Below are 19,830 nucleotides of genomic sequence, written 5' to 3' on the forward strand. Positions count from 1 at the left end.
CAGTTCATTTCACTGTGTATTATTCTCAGTTTGGCATAGATAATAAAAATCACATGATGGCCATCTAAAGCAGCCTGTCCACAGCTCTTCTTCACATTGTTTGTCCTTGTCCTAATGAGCTTAAGCCTGCCTGAGACGCCTATGTACATAATTCTTCTAATGTAACAATACTTGGGCATAGGAAGGCTTGGGAAATCTGTTGCTACAGAATTCCCTCACATTCATCAACATCACAGAGACTGACACCAGCCATTTGCAGTTGCTGACACTGAGTGATAATGTCATACTGGTGTTGATGACCATGTAGTCCCACCCCAGTCAGTCACTTAAAACAATCTTCAGTCACTTAAAACAATCTTCTCAGGTCAAATGTGAGTCAGACTGCACAAAACAATGAGTTAACATGAGGTATAAATAGAAGAATTATATCTCTGTGAAAAAGCTATCATTTCAATTTGTAACTTTTAAATGGTTGGTTACATCGTTGTATTTAAAACTCAGATATAGATAACTATTAAAATTAATCTTTTTGAGGAGGGAAGTGTCACAAATCATATGTTCTTCTTCTATAAAATGTGACTTCTCTACTGAGAATTGGATACAGGGCTGAATAAATAGCTGATTAATCAATTAAACTTTGAAAATTTATTAGGAACTATTTTGATAATCGGTCAATTGATTAAGTCATTTTTCAACAATACTATACATTTGTTGATTTCAACTTCTTAAATGTTGGTAAAGTGAATATCTTTAGGTTTTGGACTGTTGGACAAGACATTTGAAAAAATCACTGTGAGCTCTGGTAAATATGAGCATTTTCCATTTGGCCTACTTTCTGACATTTAAAAGACCAAATGATTAATGGAGAAAACAAATGTCAGATTAATAAACGATGAAAATAACTGTTAGTTGAAGCTATAATTTTAACTTTATAAAAGCATTGCCTGTAAAACAATCACAGATTACTGAACAGAGTTCAAGAATGTTTTGTGGGTGGTGATGGCGCATAGAGAAGATGCTTGCCTTTGTGTGGGAGACCTGGGTTCAATTCCCGCTGTGAGACATCCACCATTATGTCCCTGAGCAAGACACTTAACCCCTAGTTGCTCCAGAGGTGTGCGACCTCTGAGATGTAATGTTTTCATTGTAATTTACCTTGACATATATTACACCATTCTTATGATTTCGCATGTTATTATATAAAGTCAAGTGTTTCATGTTTGTGTTGACCATTAAAACCAGTGGGAATATCATGTTTTAATTTTCCCAGCCAGTAGAGGTAGCTGTCACTTTTTCGTCTTCATTAAATGCGACGCCACACGCCATCTTTGTTATGGGCGAACAACGTCAGACGGTGACGAAAGCATTTTCTGTCCTATGATTGGTGCAATTCGGTCATGTCAAAGGTCACGTATATTTGGCGCTCTGCATTCACTACCAGTCTGGCGCGTTTTTGAAAGAGCAACATACGTCCAGAAACATGTATTTTGAATCCCTGCTCGTAATAATTGGGAAAATATCCGTGTAACGTTTTTCACGTTGCGTTCATTTACTCGTGGCTGACGTGGAAAATGTTTGGACCACTTTTGGGACCCGTGAGGAGAGTTTGTTTGAGAGTAGCATCTAGCGAAGTCTGCTGCTAGCTTGTTGTTTTGTTTAGTGAAATTTAACGTTACATATCAGGTGGCAACAAACAGCTGTCTGCCTCACACAATGAACTTCGCCGCCGTTGTTAATTCACACGCACGGGGAAGTGAATAAAGCGTGAACTCAGTCTCGGAAGTTACGGCAACTAAGTTTCTGGTTCAGCATTATTGGTGAGTGTTTTCCTCGACCTGTGTGTTTCTGGTTGTCCGTCTGTCATACGGCACAAACACTGGAAGAGCTAACGCACTGGGCGCCATGTCATGAAAAATAATGTTACTTGACCCCATTAAAAAAATCATAAATATGCTGTATATAAGCTACTTGACTTCAGAAGAGCTCTTAACTTCCTGCATACTAAAGCATTGGTGCTGTTTCACAGTACTGTGTTGTACAGGGTTGTTCAATATTTGCAATGTTAACAGTGTCAGATACGGTGGCGTTTACTTTGCGTAAAATATAACCAAGTGTTTATTTGCTGGTTGTTGTGTTCTAACTCTTGAAATTTGCATTGTGGTATTTATCCTTGAAGATAACTCGCATGGACATTTTGGCTTTATTCAATAATTCTGGTAAAGAGGTACAGGGAGGTTTATGAGAGAAGGGTGAATATGATGAAGCTTCACAGCTGGAATTGATCCAGGCACAATGATTTTACATGGCATGCAACCTAGACCACTGAACCACCAGGAAAACTAGTTAATACTTTATCACAATCCTTGATGTTTTGTTTAGTGGTTTACTGCTCTTTCAGACCTCCATGTGTGTAACAGTGTTTTCTTTTGCTCAAGGTCTCTTCAAATTATGGCTGGTGTTGTGGCTATGGCATCTGTCATTGAGGACTTTGACACCCAGGTATTTCTGTGACACTGATTTGGGCTATGCATAGCATGCTGTAGCTGCTGCAAAGTGTTTTTCTTCATCCTGCATACAGTATGCATTCTCATATTTGATAAACTTTGTCACTCCTTTCACAGCCTTGCAAGAAATCTCGCAAAGATGGTGGCAGTCCCGTTGTCAAGACAATCACAAACTATTTCTCTCCTGTGCCCAAGCCCGTGGAGAAACCCTTTTCTCCTCCACGCTCCAACAACATCATGGACTACTTTAGCCGGAAAGGTCCGTCCCCTAAGGAAAAGACCAGCACACCAGAACAGTCGAAAGAGAACTGTCAGACGTCTCAGCTTCCAGAAACACACACCAGCCAGGAGGCAGCAGTGAAACAGCTATCTCAGAAACGGAGTAGAAAGGCCAGCAGAGCTGCAAGGAAACTTGTGGAGGTTGAACCTGTTAGCTCCACAGAGGAGGCGAGCTGCCTGATTGTAGAAGAACCACACGATAACAGAGGCTCAGCAGCAGATGCAGTCGGCAGCTGTGGTGTTCTTGGTAGTGATACAGCAGCCCTGTTAGCTCAGCTTAGCACTGAGGCTTGTATCACTGTGGGAAAATCAGAGAGTAATGCCACAGTCTGTGATAAAGAGGCTGAAAAAGATGACCATCATGAAGATGGTTCCAAAAGTGTAAACAATGTTAAATTTAAACCAGAACTGAATAGTATTGAATTATCTCCAATCGTACCTTCAAAAGATAAAGTAAAACCAGTCAAAACTGTTGCACGAAATTCTAGGAAGAGGCAGCAACAGAAGGAAAAGCACTCTGAACCAGAGGAGAAAGAAGAAGAGAGCTCTATGTGTGATGTTAGTATGGAGGTCAATGTGGATGAGGCCTCGCAGTTAAACACCAGCACAGTCACCATCTCCTTTGAGGAGTTTGTGCGGAGCCAGAGCAAGGGTGAAGAGGACATAGAAGATGAACAGGGCAAAGAAGATGAAAGTAAAATCCCAACAGAGGCGGATGAAATGGACGCTGACCAGTTGGATATCCCTAAATCTGACGAAAATGTAGCTTCTGTGGAGCTGCCTCTCCAAGTATCACCCCGAACCCTCACCATCCAGGCTGAAGTGCATGTTGTCTCATCCAACCAGGAAGCAGCCAAGGCGGTAGGGAAGTTGGCTTCTATCTTCAACAAGAGAAAAGGGGCGTCGAGCCCTGCAGAGGTAGTATCGTCTCCTCACATGGAGGCTGGACACCAAGTTTCTTCCACTTCTCTGACTGTCAAGCGGAAATCCAATGTGGTTCTTCAAGAGGAAGATCTAGAGCTGGCTGTGCTTGAGAGTGAATCCATGCCCAAGTGCAGTCAGGCAGAGAGGAAGCAGTTCATGGCTGCTTTCAAACAGCCCAGCTTGGATGGGTCCAAAACCAAGCCTGGTAAGAGCCAGGGCAAACAGAAGCAACCTGGAGAGAAGGTTTTGGATGATGCAGACAAAGTTACTGAAGAGGACACTGTTATTCCACCCTCTGTTGAGGAAGTACCTGTTACCTCTCAGGAAAACAAAGTAGCTAAAAAGAAACCAGCAAGAAAGGGCAGAAAGAAAGATATAGAAGAAAAGGAGGCAGTCACCACCACCACACCTGTTGCTGCTCCTGCAGAAGAATCAGTGGCCACGATTGTTGATGATAAAAGAGAGAAGTCCCCTATGACCTCAACTGCGTCTGTCCCCGCGGTGAGAAGGTCCAGAAGAGAGGCTGTAGTCAGGCAAGCACCTGAGGCCACCCCAGCAACTCCTATCAGAAAAACGAGGAATCAAAACAAGTCAAAGGATGTTGCTGCTTTACCTAACGACAGCCCTGCAAAGATGTCCACCCCAAAGATACGCAAGTCCAAACACGGTGTCTTCGCAGCAGAGATGGTGTGCCCACCCGACACAAAAGGAAGCCCTATCAGGTGACACATGCATACAGCTATGATATAATACTATTACACATTCTATGAAAAGCATTATGGGATGCATTCATACACTCAGTTGCCAGTTTACACCTAACTAAAACTACTGCAGTCTAATACAACAATTACTACATGTACCATGTTCGTTTTTTGGTGAAACAGAGGTGTTGATTCAACTGTATGATCATTTTGAAGTATGTTGTATGTGGTGGTGAGCCATATTGAATTATACAGAGAGGTGTTTCTGTTATTTTGACCTGCCCTTATTGATATAAATTAATAGAAACTCTTGTCAGTAACGCAAAGTAATACAGTTCAGCAGCACCACAAACTACATCCTCCAAAATAATCTGAGTTGAATCCATACCTTCTTTAAAACAGTTTAATCAATCTGACCTTCATGCAGGTCAGATTTATTGCAAGACTGTTGTATTTGGCTGCCTTTCAGCTACCCAATAAACTGGCAATTCTTCTTAAAGGTGCCTACATTTTTCATGTTCTGATTAAATTATTTTCTTTTTTCATAAGGATTAGATTTACTAGACTCCATAAAAATGATTCCATGACCAAGGCTGAAGGTGGAAGTGACACAAAAACCACTTTGGCTACTAAAGTAAGTATGATTTATTTATTTATTTATTTTTTACAAATTCTAAATGTAATTAATTAATTGGTTTATGGACTCGACAAGGAACATCATAATGAACATGATCATAATTATGGGCTAAGGATGATGGAAAAACTCTCTTATCTCTTTCAGACATCAAATGAGTCTAAAAAAAGAAAGCAGGCGAAGAAGTTGGTGGAGAAAGCCAGAGTGATTCAACAGAGCAAAAAAGCTGCTGTCGAGGAAAAGGGCATTTTAAGGCGTTCCTCACGAGCTGAGGCCTCCACAAAGAAGAGCTACTGTGAAAATGAGGTACAGTTAATCAAGTCAGAAATAAGTGTACGCTGGCCGTCCTCAAAGGCATAGCAGCGTAATATACAATGATGAATATTGAGAATAAATGTTTCACTCTTTTTTGGATTGGAAGCCGAGTCGCAGATGAGTATTTATGAAGTGCTGTAAAGGATCACAAAATCAATATATTCACCACTGGAACCAATTAAAGGATTGTTAGGGATGTTCAAGTATTTGAACTGATCAAATCTGAATACTTGTCTCATCTAATGAGCTGGACATGAACACTGGGGAATTTCAGGGGCCCCCACCATGTCACGATAGATCACCTTCAATACAACACAAACATCGAAGCAAAAACCTAATTTGTGTATTCACTCAATCTTTTTCTCGTGTGATTTGTTTTGTCAGGATTCTGTTATCTGCCTGGAGGAGGATCAGTCCGCGTCTCCTCAGGTGGCACCAGAAAAGAGTAAAACCCAGAAGCCTTTACGCAGTCTAATGGATGTTCTGGGAAAACCCACACCTGTTGGCAAAGACACCAAGGCGGTCCCAGGTAGTCTATCTCACTCTAAATGACCATTCACTGTTCAGCATTTAGTTGGATTCTCATCTATTGGTGCTATATTTTCTTTCTCACAGGCTCCAAAGTGGCCTCAATGGGCCAAGAAAAGACTGCTCGGAAGGGGTCAGCTGTGATTTCCATATTTGATGAGAGCAGCCGCGAGGACTCTGAAAACTCTCAGGACGATGAGCAGTTCAGGGCACGCAGAGAGTTCTTGAAGAGTGGCCTGCCTGAGTCCTTCAGGAAACAGATGGCCAAGACTGCTGCCACCAAGGAGGCTTACTCTCTCTCCTGTTCCTCCTTTCAACCAGTAATACACGTGAAGCAACCACCCAACGGTAGGCTTCATAGAAATACACGTTGTCATCTTCATTTGACAGTGGTGGAAATTAGTACAATTGTAAGGTACTTTTGAGGTACTAGTATTTTTATTTTCTGATGCTTTTACTCGTACAGTTGGGAGAAAAATATTTTACTTTCTACTACGCTACATGTATTTGATAACCCCAGTTATTAGAAACTTTTCAGATTAATAATACAAAACATAATCAACAAATAAATGATCTAGTATTATAGACTGTAATTGAACCCAGGGCGGTAATTCACAAGCTGCCCAGCAGTTTATAAACTAATTAAAAGTAGGCCACCTTTACCAGCTACAACATTAAAGTGATGAACACATTAAGGCATCAATAATTATTATTCATTTATAATATACACTATTCTGAAAAATGCCATTTTGCATAATGAGTTCTTTACTTTTGGTACTTTAAGTATATTTTGATGCGAATTCTTGAGTAAAATTTTCAATCTATGACTTTTACTTATACCAGAATATCTCTATTGTGTGGTATTGCTACTTTTACTTAAGTGAATTATCTGAGCCCATAACTATCAGGTTTTTTAAACTAATTATTATTATTATTATTATGAAGGATTGATGGGTACAGATACATCAAGAAGGACAAGAGCCCAGTGAAACTTGTTTTTGTGTATTGACAGATTGCCCTCTTTGGAGTCTACTGTGGCCTGAGTCTTCCTTACTTTGCCACCTGAAAGAACTTTGGTGCCAAAACTCCAACCCACTGCTGTCTGTTAGTGGCTCCCTTTGTGTGAGGACAGAACCAGCTCGTAGAGCCTTTTCTAAACGGGTATGTTGAAATGACTCTAATCACCTGATTCTCTTGGCACCTGTTCCTAAATGTTCAGCATCGACCTGTTGTGGATTCAGTTACATGTTTAGGAGGATCAGTAATTTAGAGCAGATTTGTTTAGATTATATCTGCTACTTGTCAGCCAGTATAGCTATGTTGAATTTAAGAGAGCATACATAAAACCACACTTAAATTTTCATTTCTGTCCAATTTGTATTTTTTGGTTGGTAGTGTCGTTTGATTATACCTTTTTATATAAATAACAAAAACATTTGTGGTGTTATGAGGACATTTTCTCGCAGACTTAATGTGAGGTTTAACAGGAGTCAGCAGACATGTTATTTAATAAAAATATTTTTAAATTTGAAGGGTTCTGGCTGGAGGCCTGAGATCTCTGAAAGTGTTCGTCAGCTTTTAATGGAGGAGGTCGGCACCTCTAACCCTCCCTTTCCTGTTCAGATGTTCATCACTCGCTTTCTGAAGAGACGCACTGACCACCAGCAGCAGTGCACAGCCTCAGGTCAGTCTGACGGGCAGTTTTTGCACTTACACACTTAAACAAAAGTAGATATGTTGTGTTGCAGTAACAGTTTATCTTAGGCTGTTTAGTAGTTAGTTTTACAAATGCTCATTAGTTTTTAAATGATTCAATCTTCCCCCCAAATATTGGGGCAGTATTTTAATCAGTTAATGTTTACAAGCTATTTAAAATTAACTAAATAAAATAGAGGCAGAATAAGAGCATAACATCCATATTATTCTCAACATCATTGCACGTTACTTACTAGAACCAGAGGCTGTAACCAGAGTCACAAGCACCACACTGCCAGCTGAACCAGTAGGAGGAAAGCGGAAGAGGCAGGATGATGAAGGGGAAATGACGGTGAAGGTGGCTAAGAAGCAACGGGCCAACTCTTCAGAAGAGAAAAGTTCCACAGCTAAGCCTGAGCAAACAAAAAGGAGAGGCCGGACGAGACGAGCTCAGAGATCCAGGCAGGAGGAGGAGGCGAATGAGAAAGCCGAGGCTTCAGTCAGAACTGAAGATGACTCTGTGGTTGTGCTTGATGACTTGCCTTTGGCAGAGGACACTGGAAAACAAGGTGAGATTACAAATATTGTGATATGAAATCAATAAACAATTCTTTATCCAATGTTTTTTAAATTTATCCTCCAGTATTTGCTTGCTTTGCACAAGCAGCGTTATAAAAGCCACGACTGACTGGCTCTGATAGTGAAGCTTGGGCAAGTGCTTTGAGTAAAGTATTAAAAGCAGACCTTCTGTCATTGACTCCACCACAACAATGTAGAATTATCTTTAAAAGAGGAAAACACACCTGCCAAACAGGTCATACGAGAGGTTTCCTCGTAAGACATCATTTGCACCCTCATTGTTTACATGTTTGTTGAAGAAAACCACCTGGTGTCTGCAAACTTGGCTGAGACTGGTTTTGCTACAAAAATTTAAAGCCTCAAACTCTTTAGTTTGTTTTACAGATGTGGTGAAGGAGGACGTTTTATGGACAGACAAATATCAGCCTCAGCACTCCAGTGACGTCATAGGCAACATCGCTTCAGTGAAGAGGCTGCACAGGTGAGGAACTAAAACTGCTTTAATGTAGAACACCAGTATTTGTTTTATACTGTATCCCTTAAATAGTATCCACTCATAATGCAAATTTGCACAGCATGGGCTTGGGACCACCGTAGAAATTCTATATCAGAAACATGGGGTAAATGTTTCATGTTTGTTTTTGTTTTGTTTTTTGTACAGCTGGCTAAAGGAATGGAAACTCCGTGCAGACAGAGATGAAAGAAAAAAACAGAAAGTCAAGAAACAAGAGGAAGGCAGCAATGGTGGGAGATTAGAAAAGCACATTTTCTCTTGACTACCTCTGTTGCATTGATGCAGGTTTGTTTTGACTGCGTGATGGCTCTTTGTGTGCAGACTCAGACTGGGACTGCGCAGAAGACGACTCCCAGGATGGAGAGGACATGCTGTGTAATACGATGCTTATCACGGGACCCACGGGCGTTGGAAAGACTGCTGCAGTCTATGCTTGTGCCCAGGAGCTGGGCTTCAAGGTACATACGCTTCGAGGTACATTACTGTGAGACACTGAGTAGGACTTAGCTTTCTCGTTTCCTAACTTCCCTCTGGTCTCCCAAGGTTTTTGAGGTGAATGCTTCATCTCAGCGGAGTGGCCGTCTAATTCTGTCCCAGCTGAAGGAAGCCACTCAGTCACACCAGGTGGACAGTCAGGGGGTCAACGCCCACAAACCCACCTATTTCAACAGTTACGGCACAAGCAGCAGTCTTGGCGCTGCCAGGCCTGGATCCTCCCCCAGTATGTACAGAGCTGACATTGATGCCACTGCTTCTAATGAGTTGCTTTCTTGTGCAAGGATAAATTTAATTCAGATTTTGTTCATGGTTGGATTTGTATACAGTATCAATATTACAAGATGAACACAAACTTTTGGGAATTGATTGTTGATTGTTTTCTTCATCTTTTAGGAAAGGTTAATTCTCCTCGTAGGGTGGTTTCATCTCCCAGGAAACATCCCCAGTCCCCTAGAGGTGCTAAAAGAGGAGGCCTGGCTCCCACCTCTTTAGCCAACTTCTTCAAAATGGGCCTACCCACCAACAAGGAGACACCTAACACCAAAAAGAGTGAACAAGCGGGTAAATGCACCTTCAGTGTGTTCAATTGTTCACTTAAATGATGATGTAACCTTCATGAAATTATTTTATCAGGACTTTATTAACATATTTTTTTCCCCCTCTCTTCATATAGCTGCTTCCAAGAAAGTTATAAAAGCAAATGAGTGTGCCAATAAGCAGAAAGACCCTGCAGTCAAATCACCACCAGCTACCACCCCTAAAGAGAAAAACAATGAAGAGCAGAGCAAGAAGACAGCCACCTCGCTTATCCTGTTTGAAGAAGTGGATGTTATTTTTGATGATGACTCAGGGTTTCTGGCTGCCATCAAGACATTTATGACCACTACCAAGAGGCCAGTCATCCTAACTACCAGCGGTGAGCAAAAAGAGAAAGGGCAGCTTTGCGTGTGTTGATTGTATTTGTTTATGCTCTGTGTGTGGTGTTTTGAGTTCACATCAAATATTTTATGTTTTGTAGATCCTGCTTTCAGCACCATGTTTGATGGCAACTTTGAAGAGATCCTTTTCAAAACGCCCTCAGTGGTGAGTGGACAATTTCTAAAACATGTTTCACTGTTACATGTTTTTGACTGAAAAGGTTGTCTTAATGTGACTTGATCTTGAGATGCTAATCAATTGGGAGAGATCATTGATCAAAACTGTATTTTTGTGAAATCAGTCAGTTTTTCAGTTGTCTGTCTCTCCCTGGTACAGTTGGATGTGGGCAGCTTCCTGCGGCTGTTGTGTCTGGCGGAAGACATGAGGACAGATTTATGGGACGTCAGCTCTCTGCTGAGACTCACTGGCTGTGACATCAGGCAGAGTTTACTGCAGCTGCAGTTCTGGACTCGCAGCGCAGGAGGCCGTAATGTAACCAGGCCATTGACGCACACTGGCAAAGCTTGTAAGGAGATGAGCTGGAGGAATACTGAAACTGATAACTTGGTTTTGCTTTATTAATGTTTAATCAGCTGAGAAAATTAAACCATTTCTGTCTGCTGGTGATGTGGAGAAATATATTCATGCTTTATTTTATCCTGTTTTTTTACTGTTTCAGTAAAAAAACAAAAAAAAACAACATTAAGTAATCTGCACTTAGTCCAAAATGCAGCGGCTCTGCTTTTAACCGGAGCCACATGAAGAGAACACATTACCGCAGTTTTAGAAACCCCTCATCGCCTTGCTTTGATAAGCTACCAGAATACAGTTAAAAATTTTATTAATCACTCACAAAGCGTTAAATAGATTGGCTCCAAACTGTATGTCTGACCTGCTAAACTCATTATGTACAACGGCCCACACTTGGGTCAGCAAAAGATCAAGGGTGACTTTCCCAAACTGTGTAATTGCCTTTGACATCTGTTTGATTTTAAAATGCACCTTTTTTAAGTCTTGTATGATCTCCTACTGTAGACAGTATTTATTATTTAATGTCATTCTCTCATTTTATTTTTTAACTGTATAATTTAATTAGTCTCTCATGTCATTTGTTAAATCACTTTGTAATTATGTTAACTATTTGTATTGCACTTTTCTTAATATAAATTTCCCTTTTTAACTTTTAAGTATTTTTCCCATCATTCTTTTAAAAGCTGAACTAAAGCCAGAGACCGATGAAGAGGCAGCAGGCATGTCTGAGTGTGCAGTGACTGTCGCGTCCACTCTCCCTCCCTGTGACAGCGGCTGCACTGAGAGCATGCTGGGCCTGCTGAATATTGAACCTGAAAGAGACATTTGGAAGCTGCTCAGGGTAAACTCTTCATTTACCACATATACTATACTATACCACATATATTTTTTTTCTTCTCCATTGCAGATTCATGTTGCATTTGATTTAAGATATTGACCAGGTATGTGTTGTCAACAGGGCCAGAGTCTGGTGCAGGAGGCGTTATGCTGGGAGCTGCTGACAAACAGCAGGCGGCGAGGAGTGGACCTGCTCTATTCCAACATGGAGACTCTCTTACCTTTACCACGCACACAGTTGACTACCTCTACCTACAAACCTGAGCAATCTGTTTCTGCATCACAAGACCATCCGTCTGTTAATCCAAATGAGCTGCCGTCCACCTGCCAGCAGCCAGCCCATGCCAGGTTATTGCACACAGAAGAGTCGGCAGATTGCTCAGACGATAGCAGTCCAGTTAAAATGTCCAACAGAATGAGGAAGAACAAGAAGCGGCACTGTCTACCTGACCAGGATGGACCGCACTCTGACTCGGACTCAGAAGACGGTTTCCCATCTCTCTGCAAGCCGCAGGGCGTTCTTCAGGCAAAGGAGGAAGTCAAAGAGAGATTAGTTTCAGACACGGTGAAGAAGAAGCCACTGACCCCTGAGGAGCGGTTAAAAAGTCTTCCAGTCTCCCAGTGTCTAGAATCAATTGCTGACTTTTTAGACAACATGTCCTACACGGACTCCTTGCTTGCTCATCCCGTAGGAGGTGACAACCACAGAAGAATGTCACTGATTGGTGCAGTAGTGAAAGATGGGATGACAGATGAGTTGCGGGCTGAGACTGACAGAGGGAGCTGGGTGCGAGGAGAGCTCATCTCAGAGGTCCCGGCTGCTGTGGAGGCCCTGAGCTTCCACAAGTGTCGGGTTTCAGTAGCGGAGGCTTGGGACAAAGCCCAACAACTAGAAGGGGAGCTGGGAAAGGAGGCCGCAGCCGAACTCAGCCTCCCTGTGGCCGCTCATTGTGAAGTTTACAGTTTCACTCAGGACGGCCCCTGTCAACCACAGTGAGTCTTTCAGCCTTTCTTTACACAATGGTCCCAGCTTTTTGTACAATATAAACTTAATGTACTGTGACAGCATAGTGGTCACAGAATAAATGAATTATAACCCTGACCAGTTAAACCAAGTTCAAAGAAAGGTAATGTGTACTGATATGTTCCAGGCTGGTCCAACGGAGGACAGAAGTGATGGAGAGTCTGATGTTCAAAGGGATGTTCGGTACTCCGGGTAACAAACCAGCAGCTGCTCTGGACTACCTGCCAGCCCTGCGCACTATCTGCAGATCAGAGCAGCTTAAGGAGCAGGGCAAGATTAAACGAAGGTGAGCATGAAGAAACCATAGTTAAACTTACACTTGGAGAGCAGCATCACTGTGGGCAGGATGTGGTTAAGTTCCTCAACCTAGCACATATGACCGAAAGGCTACAAATAAATGTGTTAAAGTGTATTTGTTTGCAAGACACTGCCTGCATGCAACTCCTACGCTATAAATTCTGCCAAGTCTGTTGAAATGGGCCCACAGAAAACTGATGGGTTTTTTTCCGTCCTCTAGGTTCCTGCACTATCTAGACGCGATCCACCTGGGTCTTGAAAAGAGCACTCTACAGCACCTTGCCGAAGACTTCCCCTAAACCATAGAGGAGATCAGAGTTGTCCTCGTGATCAGGAACCCTTTTATGGTTCAAAGGTTTTGGTTATGAAATTGATGAAGGAACACATGTACAGGTTGTGTTGTGGCACAGGGATGATTAATTGGGCAACAACATAAATCAGTGTTGCCTTTTATCTGTTGATGGTCCTGACCGTGTCATGAAATGAGATGGGTAGTTCGTCAGTGGTGTGTGCGCACAAAGAACTCTGGTGATGCTTCCACATATTTCTTCTAAGATGGAAATGACTTAATCACTGAACACAGAAACAAAGTCTTCTCACCTGAAGCTCGCATAGCTAAATAACCTCAGATGTCGTCTGATTCAGCACAGGTTTTGGTGCTTTCAAAGCACTAAAGATTACTACTTTAAGTTTTTTTGGTAATATTAAGCTGTACTGGAGTGTGTGTGTGTGTGTGTGTGTGTGTGTGTTTTTCTTTTCTTTTTTTTTTTCTCTGTACAGTAGTGTTTTATATATCTTGAAGCAAAGTGTTTTTATTGAGTAGAACTAGCTTTTGCAAGCAAGTTTCAAATGATTTGTAAGAGATTGACATGAAAAATAGAATTTGGTTGTGTGTTTGTAAAGTCTGTGTGTAAATGTCTCCACTCAAAAGTACTGTTGTTGCATTTCTGTTCAAGTTCATAAAACAGAACACTCCTGACAGAAATTTCTGCTATATTTGTCAGCCCTAAATCTCACTTTCACATTCCTCACAGTGATTTTATTTGTATTTTTTTGGGGGGGGGGGGCGGTTTCATCTCATGTACACTTTATTTAGGCTACTTTGGTTTTTGTTGTGACCAAATAAAGGTTTATCACAACCAAAAAAATACTTTGTCTCACTATTAATGTGCTAAATTTAAAATGGCAAATATAGTGTCCATCCTGATGGGACTGTGATTGACGGCTGATGAAATGATGGTTGCTTAACGTTTGTAAATACTTTGGCCATTGCACTGCGGGTAGGTTTCAGGCGTGTTTGTCTTCAAAGGCATGAATTAATGCCTCATCAGCGTTTTATTTAGAATATGAGCTCTGCGCAGAGGTGGATCGTTTAAAAGTGCAACCCTCTAATGACAAAAAGCGCGGCGAATTGTTTCTGACAGTGCAGCTGGACACGCTCCGGAGGAGGGCGGTCTGCTTTTTTTTTCAGTTGTGACATTCAAAACTGGCGCAAGTTCCAGTTTTCATATGGACATTTAGTCAGCTGCATTCCGGCATCCGTGGAAGTATGTGACCACCATGTTTTGTGTCGACAGCGGGATTCATTATAGTGTGAGAAGAGACCCCGACTTTGTAGCGAAATGTCAAACCATGAGCGAAACAAAAAGATGTTGTTGGAACTGCTGAAGCAGCCGGACAACAGTCGGTGCGCTGACTGCGGCGCGCCCGGTAAGCATATGTCAAAGTCAGTTCACTGGTGTTCAGTGATTGCCTACATTCAGAAGTTTTATGTTTCCGCTTATTTCAAATGTATTGACCCAGAATGTGTTCACTGTTTAGCAGGTACGCTGTTGTGGTAGATTAACTATAATTTTGAATTTGAATGTAGGCCTACTACTTATGATATCTGCTATTATCATAATAACCCAAAGGGCTGTGTTGCCTCATCATAAGCTCCCACACAAGGTCTCTCTGTCAAAATGTAGTTAAATACTGTACTCATGGTGCATATTCCTAAATTAATTTTTGATTATTCAAAGACATGCAAAACTGGGACTTTGTAATATTCTAGCACAGGAATGTAATGTACAAGGCACATGTACGGTTAAAATAGGGGCCCCCAAAGCGGATATAATTGTGTTCCATTTGACTCTCACCTCTTCTACACACCTCAGATCCAGATTGGGCATCGTACAAGCTGGGTGTGTTTGTGTGTCTGACCTGCTCCGGCATCCATCGCAGCCTCCACAGCCGGGTCAAATCCATAAAGCTGGATTTCTGGGAGGATGAGCATGTGGAGGTATGGTACTGCTTTGTCATGTTATTATAGCAATGCTAGCATATCAGTTAAGTGAATGGACGGACTGGCTGTGTCCATGTGTAATCTCTGTGTGTGTCTTTTTGGGACCCGGGAAGTTCATGAAATCCAATGGCAATGCCAGCGCCCAAGCTATGTATGAGAAAGCTGTTCCAGTGTACTACTATCGGCCCCAAGAAAATGATTGTGTGTAAGTATTTCTCCAGGATGTTTATATTCTTCAGAAAACTGTCTTTGTGACTGGTTGATGTCTTCATGATGGAATATTTGGTTATACATTTATGAGCAACCACAGACTGCTGACAAGGCAGTGCAACAAAAAATAGAAGTGCAACTACCAATTGTAGAAGTGAAATTTGGATTCTGCAGCAAGATCAAAGCTTAATGAATCATGTTCTCCTGTTTTGATACTGTAGCTTATGTTGACTAACTGTTTAACTGCGTGTTTGCCCTTGAAACCACAGGGTCTTAAGAGAGCAGTGGATTCGGGCTAAATATGAAAGGGAGGAATTCACAGGAGAAACCAAGTATCCACCACTTTCCTATACCACAGGTGATGTATGTTTTCAGTGTTTGCTTACATGTGTGTGTACTGTAGAGCATAAATCTTTCTCAGTCTGTTGGTGTAAAAATGTTATTAACAATGTGGTTCCTCATACACTTGCAGAACTGTGCAAGAAAAACCTGTTCTTTGCATAACGAAACAGCCAGGAAGTGAAAACTTCCCAGATTGTCACTCTTTGCAAAATGTTTGGCTGTGCAACCAAACCATATTCACTTTGAGTAAGAGCTGTGTGTATAGAAGCACCTGTGACTCTTGTACTGAATCCAGGTTTCTACGAAGGGATGCTGTGGAAGAAAGGGAAGGAGAACACACATTTTCTGAAGAGGAAGTTTGTACTGTCAGAGAGAGAATTTACCCTGACTTACTACAACAAAGAAAATGTGAGTTCCCTGCAGCCCTGACACAGTTGAACTGCACTGTCCAACATGAATGAATATGATCTTTTGAAAACCATTTCAATTCCTTAATACTGCAACATGTGGGGTTGATATTAATATTTCATATCTGTGTGATGTAAAGGTATTTGCATTGATTTGATTTTATCTCTTTCCTCCGTAACTTTAAACTAACTTTTTAACCTTATCGTTTAATTGACAGCAATTCCACTAAAACAAAAACCGAAAGGGGAAAAAAAGAAAAATAAGCCTGAAGAATCTGCAGCCATGCCAACAGTTTCATGAAGCACAGTGGTGCTTTGAGCCACATGCTAACGTCAGCATGCAAACACCCTGTAATGTATAATGTTCACCAAGTTCACCATCTTAATTTAACGTGTTAGCATGCTAACATTTAACGTGTTAGCATGCTAACATTTGCGAGTAAACACTAAACATAAAGTACAGCTAAGGCTGATGGGAATGTCATTAGTTTGGCAAGTATTTGGTCATACACCAAAGATTACCAAACTGAAACTTTGACCTGATGATGGCGCTAGAGGTAAGGTCAGAGGATCACCAAAATTATTACAATTCATCCTCTGGGGGCCATGAATGTCTGTACCTAATTTCATGGCAATCCATACATTTATTTTTCAGTTTAGACCAAAGGGGTGGACCCAGCTGACCAACATTGTCTTCCCTCGAGCCGTACTACTAGCATGGCTATAAATGAGGGTACAAACAGCATTAAGCTGATTAAATCCAGTTGTTGTATCCTTTCTACCAACTCTGAAGTGTACATCTACATTTATGTGATCTAGGAGTCCAAAGGCCCTAAAGCTGTAATCTCCATCAAGGACCTAAACGTCACCTTTCAGCCAGAGAAGATTGGTCATCCACATGGGATGCAGATCACCTACCAAGACTTTGATCACATCAGGAACCTCTATGTCTATCACGAGAGTCCTGAGGTGGGATTGCATGATCATCCAAACTCTAAATAGCAGGTCTTATACTGAATGTCATACAGTAGCTTTGGGGCTGTGCAGAAGCTCAGGGTCTCTTTTTCTACTCTAGGAAATAGTCACCTGGTACAACGCCATTCGTGCTGCTCGCTATGCGTACCTGATGACAGCTTACCCGACTGGAAGCAATGAAGAAGTACGCATCAAACCTTCTCAAAACCAAATTAACTTAATAGTCACCTTTCAGTAACTGAAAAGAAAAATTGCAATTTATTTACAGCTAATGCAGTGAACTTTCACGTTCAGCAGACTCAATAGCAATAAGAACAGAAACTTGCCTCTTTTCACTTTTATGTTTTAAAGCTTAACTCGTGTGTACCTTTACGTCTCTTTCTCAGCTCATACCAAAGATAACAAGAAACTACCTCAAAGAGGGATACATGGAAAAGACAGGGCCACTGGTAAGTTATATAAAAAAAACAAAGTTAAACAGATATGTGTTCTTATATGAGATATATTTGTACATTTATTTATTTATTATTTATTTTGTCAGCACTAAACTGATACTTTGACTTACACATACTTTGAGAAAGGCAGTCTAGGTACAGTCTTAATACAGTCTTAACCAGTAGAGTTTCTGTTCCTCCTGCATACACAAACACACCCAAAAATTTATTGGTATTATAGAAGAGTTGGAGAAATGGAGCTTGGGCAGAAAATGATCAAATTTATATTGTCATTTTTCAGGTAAAGTGGTTACATTAAATGAGTTTTCTTTTAACAGCAAAAGGAGCCATTCAAAAAGAGGTGGTTTATTTTGGACTCTCAAAACAGGAAGTTGTTCTACTTCAAAGGCCAACTGGTGAGTTTAAAACCTGGTCCCATTCTAACCCAATGCTGTGCACTGCTGTAATCAATGTCATTGTCAAGACTTTAACCACGATTATGTTATGAATGTTAATGCGTTTTCATTTTTGTGAATGTAGGATGCAGAAGAGTTAGGGGTCATTTTTATTGGAACAGAGAGCAATGGCTACTCGGTGAAGGAGTGTGTCCCAAAGCATACTCGGGGGAACAAGTGGAAATGTGGCGTAAGGGTGGAGACGCCTGAGCGACACTTTGTCTTCATGTGTGAACAGGAGAGGGAGCAGAGGGAGTGGCTGGGCGCCCTGAGACAGGTCCTGTCCAGGCCCATGGCACCACAGGATTATACCAGTAAGCAAGGCTAGAAAATACCACTAGGGTGCCTAATTAATTTTAGGTTTGTTTCTGCAAAGTTAGCCCAGACAGCGCACCTGTACTCACATATGTGTTAATGCTTACATAGACCTGTACACAGCACCATGGAAAGTTGTCCTACTCTGCATTATACATACGTATGACCCCACGCTTTACATGCTTTCTCTTTCCAGTTGAAGCCAACATCAGGTATAAAAGATGAACTACCGATAGGTGTGTCAACAGCTGACTGAACTACAGTAGTACAACAGATGAACAGTGATCTGCTGTTAATTCGCTGGACCAGCACTGACTGCTCACCATGTTGCTCCCAATACTGACTCTCATCTTTTTGCTGCATATAAAGCATCTTGGACCATGACTCTGGCTGTGCTCTTTGCTGTTGTGTGGATTAAAGACTTCCATGCACTCCCTATAACTGACACTGGATCTGATACTCAATCTCAGACTTCAGAAAGTATTGTATCATTATGTAAAATCCACTCTTATGACCAAACATACAACACTGATGATCACATATTGTAACAGAAGATAGGTTACAAACATTGCAGAACATCATGAGAGATGTATGATGTTTTTTATTTTTATATAATTTAAATTTCCTAACGAATAAGCATACAATTTAACATTTGGTAGTGAACATGTTTCACAACGCTCTTACCCCCCTAAAATAAAAAAATAAAAAAACAACAGTGTGGTTGAATCCATAGATTACATGTTATGGACAGTTTGGATAAAACTTTTATTTAATTCCTACATTTTTGCCCTTTATACAGCTGTGAATACATAACTTTTTTAGCATACATGACTTTGGCAAAACTACTGAATTTTAATGCAAATGGGACTTGATAAATCCTCATTATGTTAAAATATGACCTCTAACCTTGGGGCAACCATTATGGATATGTGTTTATAATTTATTATTTAGATTTTTTCCTACATTTATTTAACTTTTTCCCATGTTTCCAAAATATGATTACATTAGACTTGATTCTGTCATAAACATAACAAAAAACAAACATATAACACAGTAAGAACACTAAAAGTTAAAAGGGAATTAAATTTTTAATCTTTACGGCATTACCCTCCACTAATGTCACAGATATTCTGTCATGTTAAGTATTGTTAGTAACCGTTGTGATCATTTACTGGGGTGAAGGCTTATGTTTTGGCATTTTGTTTATGTAAAACAATTTTGGCGGGACGTTTGCACATTCCTAAATTATCGTATATAATCAGGTTTCAGGTTTTGTTTAGGCAGAATGTCCTGTTTTGGTTTGGCGCTTTTGGCTAAATTTCACATACACAACTGCAAATTTATTTTAAATTTAAAACCTCTGTTTCTAATCCTTGAAAAAGAAACTTTATTTTAGAATGATTTCTCCTCCAACAAAAAGGCTTTGAAGATTGTTAATGTCTGTACTTGTTTGAAGATCTTTCTGTAATACAGTATATCCTTGCTCAGTCCCTTTCCTTTTTATGTGGTTGTCACTATATGTACGTTGTTGTATGTATCTTTTGCAACTTTATTGCTACGATTCTTGTTATATGTTGTGTCTATATTATTATCCTGAGTTAATAAAGAAAAATAAGAACTAAATACAGTC

At 40.8% G+C, this 19,830-nt stretch overlaps 2 protein-coding genes across 3 annotated transcripts; both read left to right on the plus strand.

Annotated features, from left to right (window-relative positions):
- Window positions 1–1,419: 1,419 nt before the first annotated feature.
- Window positions 1,420–13,918, plus strand: atad5a (ATPase family AAA domain containing 5a). Of its 2 annotated transcripts, none has more exons than XM_038698956.1 (22): window positions 1,420–1,817; window positions 2,436–2,499; window positions 2,622–4,429; window positions 4,958–5,042; window positions 5,190–5,348; window positions 5,742–5,886; window positions 5,973–6,233; window positions 6,898–7,046; window positions 7,419–7,569; window positions 7,838–8,149; window positions 8,532–8,640; window positions 8,821–8,903; window positions 8,995–9,131; window positions 9,217–9,394; window positions 9,565–9,732; window positions 9,845–10,087; window positions 10,190–10,254; window positions 10,426–10,615; window positions 11,304–11,461; window positions 11,579–12,450; window positions 12,609–12,767; window positions 12,999–13,918. In XM_038698956.1, the coding sequence occupies exons 2-22, from the start codon at window positions 2,449–2,451 to the stop codon at window positions 13,075–13,077; spliced, it is 5,562 nt and encodes a 1,853-aa protein (XP_038554884.1). In that variant the 5' UTR covers window positions 1,420–1,817; window positions 2,436–2,448; the 3' UTR covers window positions 13,078–13,918. The 2 variants fall into 2 exon arrangements, with proteins under 2 accessions (XP_038554884.1, XP_038554892.1); XM_038698964.1 differs by having other exon boundaries at window positions 8,544–8,640.
- Window positions 13,919–14,198: 280 nt separating this feature from the next.
- On the plus strand, window positions 14,199–19,818 carry adap2 (ArfGAP with dual PH domains 2). Its single transcript, XM_038698968.1, has 11 exons — window positions 14,199–14,488; window positions 14,935–15,059; window positions 15,176–15,267; window positions 15,542–15,630; window positions 15,910–16,022; window positions 16,841–16,990; window positions 17,097–17,180; window positions 17,383–17,445; window positions 17,769–17,846; window positions 17,971–18,199; window positions 18,397–19,818. Exons 1-11 carry the CDS (start codon window positions 14,401–14,403, stop codon window positions 18,423–18,425), a joined length of 1,140 nt encoding a protein of 379 aa, XP_038554896.1. The 5' UTR covers window positions 14,199–14,400; the 3' UTR covers window positions 18,426–19,818.
- Window positions 19,819–19,830: the final 12 nt, after the last annotated feature.

The sequence above is a fragment of the Micropterus salmoides genome, unplaced genomic scaffold, assembly GCF_014851395.1.
Source record: "Micropterus salmoides isolate LMB-PRFRI ecotype aquatic unplaced genomic scaffold, ASM1485139v1 Ms_hic_scaffold_10, whole genome shotgun sequence".
Classification (NCBI taxonomy): domain Eukaryota; kingdom Metazoa; phylum Chordata; class Actinopteri; order Centrarchiformes; family Centrarchidae; genus Micropterus; species Micropterus salmoides.